Genomic DNA, 11903 nt, shown 5'->3' with positions numbered 1-11903 from the left:
AAAAAAGGGGGAAAAAGCAAATATTAGTTGTGATGTCAGCACTATGTAGTGTAGGATTCTCCACATTCTCATTCTCCCACAGAAAAAACTGAAAAAACACCAGAAACTTTCTGAAAAAAAAAAAAACAAAAACAAAACAGAAATCAACTGTGTATTTGATCTGGATAAAATTAAATTTATAACATTTCCTAAACAAGGAAGAAACTTCAAATCAAGAAAAAGTCATCTTCAAAATAAAAAAATATGTGGCATTTTAGTTACATTTGTCCTAACCTCTCCCCAGCACAATTTTAATATTGGTTTTCACCAGCTTGTTTTCCAGTTTCCTCTCCTGAACTGATATACGCAGAGAAAACCTTATTTTCCAATTGTTGTATATGTCTATTTTACCCTGCGTATAGGATACCTGAAATACTGATGCAAGATGTTTATCTTTGTTCAAATAACTCAGAAAACAAGTATAAAAAGAGGTAGCTATTGCTTATACAAGCTGCAGGGTGGACTATAAAAAATATGTTGCAGGTAAGAGATTATGGGTGGAGATATAAAATAGACCATCTTATGTCTGGAGGAAAAGCTAGGGTATGACTATTTGGGAAATTAGGACATTCAATAGGTAAGCCATGTGAATATCCAGAAAAGACAGGTCCTGAAATGTCCCCTAAAAAATTAAAATTTCACCTGATTCCTCAAGTAAGAATGGACTTAAATTGTGAAGAATTGTCCCATTAGGGACAAATAAATGTAAACCAAGAGTAGTGACATTTCTCTTTAGCTTGGTGTGTTTTTATTTATTTGTTTTCAGCTTTAATCATTAAGGAGGTCTCTGTCAAAACCTTAGCTGAACACAAGCTAAAGTAATATACATCAGTGATCAAAAATGATGAATAGTCTTTGCAAAATAGTTTGAAAAAGTGTCCAAAAATTGACTACTTCAGTGTCCAACAATCAAGAGATTTATTGAACCTTGAAGAAATAAATCTGACTTTCAGAGTTACTACATTATAATATTAAAATATATAATTTTCATACAAAAAATTACAAGGCTTATTAAAAAAAAAACAACCCTGTAAGTTATGCCCCATTTAAAAGAACAAAAGAAAGGGACAGAAACCATACAGGAAACTCAAACATAGGGCTTACTAGACAAAAGATTAAAGTCATGTCAGCAAGGTGACAGAGTAGAAAGCTCTGAGACCTTTGTTTACCCATGGAAACACCAAATAACAACATGCAGCCCAAATTTGCTTTGTGGGAACCCTAGAAATTATTTAAAAAGCTGCAAAAACCAAGCAAACATCTAACTGATAAAAATAAACTACAGGGAGTTTTCTGGCACTTTTGTTCCCTTCTTACATTACCTTCTTTCTAGCACAGTGTACACAGATTTGGGAGTGAGCTGCCCAATTTCCAGTTTCTTTCTCAGAAAGAAATGAGTGAAACGTACTTGTAATGTTCTGGCTTGTCTGTTACTGTAGCCTGAGAAAAATCAAGTCAAGATGCCACTACAGATAAAGGACTGGTATCTAAGATCTATAAATTCCTTATCAAACTCAACACCCAAAAAACAAATGATCACGTGAAAAAATGTGCAGAAGACATAAATATGGTTAACAGACACATGAAAAAAAGTTCAACATCATTAGCCATCAGGGAAATCCAAATCAAAACCACATTGTAATATACAGATTTGAAATCCAGATTTGGATGATTCTGGGTTTGCCTTTCATTTTCAAGATTCCTTTGGCTATTAGGGATTTTTTTGTGGTTCTATACAAACTTTTGGATTGTTTGTTCTAACTCTGTGATAAATGCTGGCACTATTTTGATAGGGATACATAAACTGTGTTGATTTCTTTGGGTACTAGAGACATATTAACAATATTTATTCTTCCAATCTATAAGCATGGAATGTCTTCCCATTTCTTTGTGCCATCTTCAATTTTTTCCACCAATGTTTTATAATTTAAGATATATATATATATATATATATATATATATATATATATATATATATATATATAACTTTTAACTTTTTGTTTGAGTTTATGGCTAGGTATCAACAATTTTTGTAGCAATCCTAAAAGGGATTAATTCCTTGATTTCTCTTTCTGCTGCTTCATTATTGGTGTATAGACGTGCAACAGATACTTGTATGTTGATTTTGTAGCATGAATCTTTACTGAATTCGTGTACCAGTTCTAACAATTTTTTTGTTGGAGTCTTTAAAGATTTCTATATAGAGTGTCATGTCTATAGAAAAAGTATTACTTCCTTCTTCCCAGTTGGGATGCCTTTTACTGCTTTTGTTTTCTGATTGCTGAGGCTAGAACTTTCAGTACTATATCAATGAACAATGATGAGAGTGGATGTCCCTGTCTTGCTCCTGACCGTAAGAAAGGCTCTGTTTTTCCCCATTGTGGATGTCACTAGTTTTGTGTTTTACATATGTGGCCTTTATTATGTTGAGGTACATTCCCTCTACTCATACTTTCTTGAGGGTTTTAATCATGGATGGATGTCATACTTTGTCAGATGTTTTTTCTTCATCAATTAAGCAGATCATATGTTTTTTAAAATTTCTTTTCAGAGTAACATAATTCATTGTTTTTGCACCACACCCAGTGCTCCATGCAATGCTTGCCCTCCATAATACCCACCACCTGGATCCCCCAACCTCCCACCCCCCCACCCCTTCAAAACCCTCAGATAGTTTTTCAGAGTCAATAGTGTCTCATGGTACATCTCCCCCTCCAATTTGCCTCAACTCCCTTCTCATCTCCATTCCCCATTCCTCTATATTATTTGTTATGCCCAGCAAATAAGGGAAACCATACGATAATTGACTCATTCTAAACTATTGACCACTATCCAAGCAAGATGCACCTGTTCTATAGCAACTTTATGGTTCTTGGTCTATTGTTCTTCCAGCCTATCTTCTGGTAGAAGGGAACTGCCCCATTTTTACACAGGCAACCCTGTTGGAGCAGAATTGTCTTGCTCCCTGTGGTGGAGGATGGACTCAGTGAGATCCAGTTTTGGGTGGCTTTTGTCTTCTGGCGGCATTCCCTGGAAGGTTTCTGTGTCCCTTCCAAGAGTCAGAGCAGAAGTGACTGTGTCCAAAATTTTGTCTCAGAACATAGATCACAGGCTGTTCTCTAGAAAGCCCTCCAGGTCACACTGTCTCCTTTTTTGTCTGTGCTGCTAAAAACCACAGTGACCTGGGTTGCATACCCAACAATGGCCAACTCTGGCCTGAGAGATATTGCCTAGCCATGGGCAAACTCTTTTGCCCTGCTAAGGGATGGTAGAGGGCCTGCATGTGTCACACCTTTTCAGGGTGCTCAGTCAAAGAGTGGCCTCCCTACTGATCATGCTTGTGATTTATGGAAATCTGAGCTGAGAGTTCCTTCTAGGCTCACTGAACATAACCAGGCTCCTAGCTCCAATCTTTGGACACTGTATCAGTTCAGTCTCCCCTTTTCTTTCAGAGTCTCCTGGGATCCTGAAACCATAAATGCCCACTGAGAATACTGCCCTCTTTATCCCCTGTGCCCTCCTCAAAAGAGCATGTTCCTCACCAGAGCAGATGTCTAAGGGTTCAAATTTTGGATTCCAAGTTTATAACTCTTTCCTGTAGCCAACTTATGGAGGCTCCTTCCCTCTGACATTTGTCTTCCACTATTTCCCTGCAGAATCAATGTTCCATGCCTCCTACATTTCAAAAAGCAGTGATTTTTTAAAATTTCTTTTCAGTGTAACAATATTCATGCTTTTTGCACCACACCCAGTGCTCCATGCAATCCATGCCCTCTCTAATACCCATAACCTGGTACCCCAACCTCCCACCCCACGCCCCTTCAAAACCCTCAGATTGTTTTTCAGAGTCCATAGTCTTTCATGATTCACCTCCCCTTCCAATTTCCCCCAACTCCCTTCTCCTCTCTAACTACCTATGTCCTCCATGCTATTTGTTATGCTCCACAAATAAGTGAAACCATATGATAATTGACTCTCTCTACTTGACTTATTTCACTCAGCATAATCTCTTCCAGTCCCGTCCATGTTGATACAAAAGTTGGGTATTCGTCCTTTCTGATGGAGGCATAATACTCCATAGTGTATATGGACCACATCTTCCTTATCCATTTGTCCGTTGAAGGGCATCTTGGTTCTTTCCACAGTTTGGCGACCATGGCCATTGCTGCTATATACATTGGGGTACAGATGGCCATTCTTTTCACTACATCTGTATCTTTGGGATAAATACCCAGGAGTGCAATGGCAGGGTCATAGGGAAGTTCTATTTTTAATTTCTTGAAGAATCTCCACACTGTTCTCCAAAGAGGCTGCACCAACTTGCATTCCCACCAACAGTGTAAGAGGTTTCCCCTTTCTCCACATCCCCTTCAACACATGTTGTTTCCTGTCTTGCTAATTTTGGCCATTCTAACTGGTGTAAGGTGATATCTCAATGTGGTTTTAATTGGAATCTCCCTGATGGCTAGTGATGATGAACATTTTTTCATGTGTCTGAGAGCCATTTGTATGTCTTTATTGGAGAAGTGTCTGTCAATATCTTCTGACCATTTTTTGATATGATTGTCTGTTTTGTGTGTGATGAGTTTCAGGAGTTCTTTATAGATCCTGGATATCAAGCTTTTGTCTGTACTGTCATTTGCAAATATTTTCTCCCATTGGTGGGTTGCCTCTTTGTTTTCTTTTCTTTTTTTTTTTTTAGAATAACAAAAAATATTTTACTAAAACATAAGATTTACAGAAGTTTCCAGACAAGCCATACAAAATGGTCACAAGCTTTTTCCTGAAGGAAGGATTCTACACTTGACAGCAAAGTCACAATGTTATTAGTGAGGGCTGTGATGTTTGTTTAATGTTCCCATTTTGGTTCAAACAATCAAGCTTGTCCATCTACAGTGTCTAAATAAAGTTAGACTTGGCTAGAGAGCATATTATAAGGAACTGGTTAGCTGCTTTTAACCAATGCAATTAGATCACCATAAAAAGGGGGAAGGAGCCCATAAAATTAAAATAAAACTACCTCTCCCCCTCAAAAAAGTAATAAAGAAAAACACCCAAACCCCTGCAGCTAACCCTGACAACTACCTTCATTCACAGTGCTTAACCATGATGGGGGAAATGAATAAAAGCAGAGAAGGGCCGCTGCTTTTAAACGTTTCACAATAGTCCAGATGGTACTTCTAGCCTCTGCTCATGCTTTACAACAGTGAATCAGGACAAGACATAGATTTGCTAATGTGCATTTAATCACCAAAGGACTGAAGATGTCTGGGCTTTTATTCTGTAATATTTCTAAGACTGTGTCCATTAAATGCAAACAAAAAAGGAAGAAGTCTTGGCAGAACAGGATAAGTGATGCACACTTGATGATCAGATCGATTTTAAATATTATTCATGGCATATAGCCTAGTCCATGCTCTAGCTGTTTCTATGGCTTGGGCCTCGTTGGTCTTCCACTGCTCTGCTACATCGTTTGCTAACGGATCATCTGGATTGGGAGCACTTAACAAAGCCTGGATCGATAGCAGAACTGTGCGGATCTGCAGTGCTGGGGACCACTTATCTTTCAAAATATCTAAACATATTCTTCCCAACTTGTCTACATTAGGATGATAAATTTTGGTCATGAAACGTACTTTAGGGGCTGCCATCGGGTATTCTTCTGGTAGGAATAGTTCAAGCTTAAAAGTCCCTCCCTCATAGGGGGAATCCTGAGGGCCAGCAATGACCACATGAAAATAACGGGCGTTGCTCTCATCTGGTTCTGCTTTAATGCCAGGAACTGGTTCTGCCAGCAAACGCTGGGTTTCCTTGATAATCCTGCGGGGCAGCCCGGCCATCTTGTCAGATCCCGAGTTTGGCCTCTGGTCTCGACTCTCGCCTCTTTGTTTTCTTGACTGTTTCCTTGTATGTGCAGAAGCTTTTGATTTTGATGAAGTCCCAAAAGTTTATTTTCGCTTTTGTTTCCTTTGTCTTTGGAGACATATCTTGAAAGAAGTTGCTGTGGCTGATATAGAAGAGATTACTACCTATATTCTTCTCTAGGATTCTGATGGGTTCCTGTCTCATGTTGAGGTCTTTTATCCATGTCGAGTTTATCTTTGTGTACGGTGTAAGAGAATGGTTGAGTTTCATTCTACATATAGCTGCCCAGTTTTCCCGGCACCATTTATTGAAGAGACTGTCTTTTTTCCACTGTATATTTGTTCCTGTTTTGTCAAAGATTATTTGACCATAGAGTTGAGGGTCCATATCTGGGCTCTCTACTTGTTCCACTGGTCTATGTGTCTGTTATTGTGCCAGTCCCATGCTATCTTGGTGATCACAGCTTTGTAGTAAAGCTTGAAATCAGGTAGCGTGATGCCCCCACTTTTATTTTTGTTTTTCAACATTTCCTTAGTGATTCAGGGTCTCTTCAGATTCTATACAAACTTTTGGATTATTTGCTCCAGCTCTTTGAAGAATACCAGTGGAATTTTGACCAGAATAGTGTTAAAAGTATAGATTGCTCTAGGCCGTATTGACATTTAACAGTGTTTATTCTTCCGATCCAAGAGCATGGAATGGTCTTCCATCTTTCTGTGTCTTCTTCACTTTTTTTCATGAGTGTTCTGTAGTTCCTCCAGTAAAGATCCTTTACCTCTTTGGTTAGGTTTATTCCCAGGTATCGTATGGTTCTTGGTGCTGTAGTAAGTGGAACTGATTCTCTAATTTCCCTTTCTGTATTTTCATTGTTAGTGTATAAGAAAGCCACTGATTTCTGTACATTTTTTTTTTCTGCTTGTAGTGGTCCAGATATATTTTCTTATGTCTCAGTTTGAAGTCATGTGTATTCAGAAAGGTTTGATAGATATCCAACTAAATTCAAGGGACCAGATGAAATAAGGTCTCCTACTCTGTCAACACCTTGCCTCCCCACTCCGAGAATGCAACTTGACAAATTTGATTTTAAACCAAAAACTGTAGTAAGGGATGAAGAGACTATATCATACATAAAGGGTCTATCCAACAAGAAGATTTAAAAATGATAAATATTTATGCTTCTAATGTGGGAGCATCCAATTATATCAGTAAATTAACAATCAGATTAAAGTCACATATTGATAATAATACAATACTAGTAGGGGACTTCAACACAGGACTCACAGCAATGGACAGATCATCTAAGTAAAAGATTGACAGGAAAGAAGGGCTTTGAAATACACACTGAACCAGATGGACTTCACAGATTTATTCAGAACATTTCATTCTAAAGCAACAGACAACACATTCTTCTCTAGCACACATGGAACATTCTCCAGAATAGATCATATACTGGGTCAGAAATCAGGTCTCAATTGATACCAAAAAGATTGGGCTTATTCTCTGCATATATTCAGAACAAAATGCTTTGAAACTGGAACTCAGTCAAAAGAGAAAATTTGAAAGGAACTGAAATATTTGTAGGTTAAAGAGCATCCTACTACAGAATGAATGGGACAATCATCGAATTAATGAAGGATTTTAAAAACTCATGGAAACTAATGAAAATGAGAACACAATTGTTCAAAACTTTGGATACAGGAAAAGCAGACCTAACAAGGAAATACGTAGCAATACAAAAATGAGAAAAGCGTCAAATACACACTAACCTTACACATAAAGAAACTGGAGAAAGAACAGCAAATGAAGGTTAAAGCAAGCAGGAGAATAGAAATAATAAAGATAGAACAGAAATCAATGAAATAGAATCTAAAAGAACAGTAAAAGAGATCAATGAAACTAGAAGCTGGTTCTTTGAAAGAGCTAATAAGATCGATAAACCTTTGGTCACACTTATCAAAAAGCAAAGAGAAAGGCCCCAAATTAGTACAATCATGAATGAAAGCAGTGAAATCACCACCAATACCAAGGAATACAAAAAACTTTAAGAGCATCTTATATGCCAACAAATTAGTCAATCTGGAAGAAATGGGTACATTCCTAGAAACTTATAGACTACACAAACTGAAATTGGAAGAAACTAAAAACCTGAACATACCCATAACCAGAAGGAAATTGAAGCAACAACCAAAATCTTACCACCCCCCCAAAAAAAGTCCAGGGTTAGATGGTGTCACAGGCATATTCTACCCAGCTTTTAAAGAAGAACTAATACCTATTCTTCTGAAGGTGTTTCAAAAATAGAGAAGAAAAACATCCAGACTTTTTTTTTTTAAATGAGGACTGCATTATCTTGATCCTGAACCAAGACAAAGATGCCACCAAAGAGGAGAATTATAGACTAATATCTCTGATGAACACGGATGCCAAAATTCTCACCAAGATACCAGCCAATGGGATCAATAGCACATTAAAAGGATTATTTTCTAGGGCCAAGAGGGATTTATTCCTGTGTTGCAAGTTTGGTTCAACATCAACAAATCAATCAACATGATACATCACATTAATAAAAGAAAGTACAAGAACCATAAGATCCTTTCAATTGATGCAGAAAATCCTTTGACAAAATACATCATATCCTGATTAAAACTCTTCAAAATATAGGGATAGAGGGGAAATACCTCAATGTCATAAAGACCTTTTATGAAAAGACCACCGTGAATTTCATCTCAATGGTGAAAAACTGAGAGATTTTCCTTTAGTGATAGGAACCCAAGAGGGATGACAACTCTCACCACTTTTGTTTAACATAGTACTAGAAGTTCTAGCTTCAGCAATTAGATAACAAAAAAGAAATAAAAGTCATTCAGATTGGAAAACAAGAAGTCATACTCTCCCTCTTTGTAGATGACATGATACTTTATGTGGAAAACCCAAAAGACACCACTCCCAAATTACCAGAACTCATACAGCAATTCAGCAACAAGGCAGGATAAAAAATTAAGGCCCCCAAATCAGTTGCATTTCTATACATTAACAATGTGACAGAAGAAAAAGAAATTAAAGAATTACTTCCATTTACAGTAGTTCCCAGAGCCATAAGATACCTAGGAATAAACCTGAGCAAAGAGGTAAAGCCTCTGTACACTAGAAAGTACAGAAAACTTATGAAAGAAATTGAGGAAGACACAAAGAGAATGAAAAATATTCCATGCTTATGGATTGGAAGAATAAACAGTGTGGAAATGTCTATGCTACCCAGAGCAATCTACACTTTCAATGAAATGCCTATCAAAATACCATTGACATTTTTCACAGAGCTGGAACAAACAATCTTAAAATTTGTATGGAATCAGAAAAGACCCCAAATCTCCAAGGGGATTTTGAAAAATAAATGTAGCAGGCATCAGAATGTCTGACTTTAAACAATTTTACAAATCTGTGATCATCAAGATAGCCTGTTACTGGCACAAAAACAGATACACAGATCAATGGAACAGAATAGAGGCCATAGAAATGGGCCCTCAACACTATGGACAACTAATCTTGGACAATGCAGGAAATAATATCTGTGGGAAAAAGACTGTCTCTTCAGTAATGTGCTGGGAAAATTCGGCAGCCACATGCAGAAGAATGAATCTGGACTATTTTCTTACCTCATACACAAAGATGAACTCAAAATGGATGAAAGACTCAAATGAGAGACAGGACATCACCAAAATCTTAGAGGGGAACCCAGGCAGCAACTTCTTTGTCCTTGGTCATTAACAACTTCTTACTAGACCCGTCTCCACAGGCAAGGGAAACAAAAGCAAAAATGAACTACTGGCATTTCATCAAGACAGAAGTTTTCTGCACAGTGAAGAAACAATCAACAAAACTAAAGGCAGCCTACAGAATGGGAGAAGATATTTGCAAATGACTTATCTGATAATGGGTTAGTGTCCAAAATCTATATAGAGCTTATTAAACTTAACACCTGGGAAACAAATAATCCAGTTAAGAAAAGAACAGAACAGTGAGAACACTTTTCCAAAGAAGACATCCAGGTTGCTAAAAGGCACATGAAGAGATGTTGAACATCACTCATCACAGGGTATTACAAATCAAAAGCATGGTGAGATACTACCTTACTCCTGTCAGAATGCCTAAAAATAACAGAAGAAACAGTAGGTATTAGCAAGGGTGCAGAGGAAGGGAAACATTCATATCATTGTTACAGATGCAAACTGTGGAAGCCACTTTGGATAACAGTATAGTGGTTCATCAAAATGTTAAAATAAAGCTACTCTATGATCTATCAATTGAGCCACTAGATATTTACTTAAGGGAACAAAAATACAAACTTGAAGTTGTAAATGCACTCTGATGTTTATAGCAGCATTATCAACAACAGCCAAACTATAGAAAGAGCCTAAATGCCCATCCACTGATGAATGGATAAAGAAGATGTGATGTATATACACAGTGAAGTGTTACTCAAAATTATCCAAAAGAATGAAATTTTGCCATTTGCAACAACATGGATGGAGTTAGAGAATATAATGCTCAGCAAAATATGTCAGTCAGAGAAAAACATATGATTTTACTCATACTTGGAACTTAAGAAACAAAACAAAGAAATGAAGGGAAGAACGAGACAAACCAAAAAGCACTCAACTATAGAGAACAAATATATGGTTACCAGAGGAGAGGTGGGTGGAGGGATGTATAAAACAGGTGAAAGGAATTAAGCGTACACTTATCTCGATGTGCATTGAGTAATACATAGAATTGTTGAATCGCTATATTGTATACTTGAAACTAATATATCACTGTACATTAGCTATACTGGAATTAAAATTGGGAAAAAAGGGGGAACATCAAAAAATGCATGGAAAGCAGTAAAAATTATAATTGTCCAAAATCTTTTGGATAAAGCAAAAGCTGTTCTTAGAAAGAAGATTAGAGCAATATAGGTCTACCTCAAGAAGCAAGATAAATGTCAAATATTCAACCTGACCTTAAACCAAAATGAAATATGAAAAGAACAAAAGAACAAAAATGTAGAAGGAAGGAAACAATATAAAGTAGAGCAAAAATAAATGAAATAGAGACAAGAAAATCCCCACAATAGAACCTATCAATGAAACCAGGAGCTGGTTCTTTGAAAAGATCAACAAAATGGATAAAACTTTAGCCAGACTCCTCAAGAAAAAATGACGTCAATAAATAAAATCAGAAAAGACGAAAAATAACAACCAACACCACAGAAATACAATGAATTATAAAAGAATATGATAAACAATTATATGCCAACAAATTGGACAACCTAGAAGAAATAGATAAGTTCCTGTAAGCATAAACTTCCAAAACTGAGTTGGGAAGAGGGGCAGCCATACAAAAATATGGCAGAACAGGAAGATCCTAATCTTCCCTCATTTCAAGAATTCACTTGGGTAACAGCCACACCAGTAGAACTAATCACAAAATAAACCAAAACCTGGAAGACCTGACCTCCAGCTAATCTTAGGTGGTCACACCAAAAACAATACGAAGGTCAGAGTTCTGGTCAAGAAACAAGCCAATCAACTAGACAAACCACAAATGGGAGGGGTATAACAAGTAGAAGAAGAGTAGCAGAACTCAGATGGGGTAAATTGCACTGGGAAGAGTAGTCCCCATAACACTTGGCTTTGAAAACTAGAGGGACTTACCTTCACAAGTTTTGTTTTATGATCTGTGGGGATTAACATTGTTAACTATAAAAATCGGTAAGCTTGTCTCTGGGAGAGCCCAAGAGTGACAGGAAATTTTCCACACCCTTAAAGAGACTGTGTAACAACAGAAGTTATACCAGATACAACATAGCAGTAGCAGTTTGAGAACTGACTAGGTATAGAGGAATATTCATTTACATATCTCAGAACATCCACTGGAGGGGACTTCTGCAAGACAGAACAGCCTGCAGGTGCCATTTCTTTCCCCATCCCAGTCTAAATACCCAGATACCTGTGGGAAAC

General features: G+C 37.2%; 1 protein-coding gene across 1 annotated transcript; it reads right to left on the bottom strand.

Moving 5' to 3' along the window:
* Nucleotides 1-5298: 5298 nt before the first annotated feature.
* Nucleotides 5299-5915, bottom strand: LOC132008706 (ubiquitin-conjugating enzyme E2 N-like). The gene has a single exon (XM_059387289.1). It carries the CDS (start codon nucleotides 5877-5879, stop codon nucleotides 5421-5423), a length of 459 nt encoding a protein of 152 aa, XP_059243272.1. The 5' UTR covers nucleotides 5880-5915; the 3' UTR covers nucleotides 5299-5420.
* Between the last annotated feature and the right edge of the window lie 5988 nt (nucleotides 5916-11903).

This window comes from Mustela nigripes, unplaced genomic scaffold (genome assembly GCF_022355385.1).
Source record: "Mustela nigripes isolate SB6536 unplaced genomic scaffold, MUSNIG.SB6536 HiC_scaffold_722, whole genome shotgun sequence".
Taxonomy (NCBI): Eukaryota; Metazoa; Chordata; class Mammalia; order Carnivora; family Mustelidae; genus Mustela; species Mustela nigripes.
The sequence above is the reverse complement of the archived record's forward strand: the minus strand, read 5'-3'. Positions and strand labels throughout refer to the sequence as shown.

Coding starts and splice junctions, on each gene's coding strand:
- LOC132008706 (XM_059387289.1), bottom strand. CDS start 5,879: ATGGCCGGGCTGCCCCGCAGGATTATCAAGGAAACCCAGCGTTTGCTG.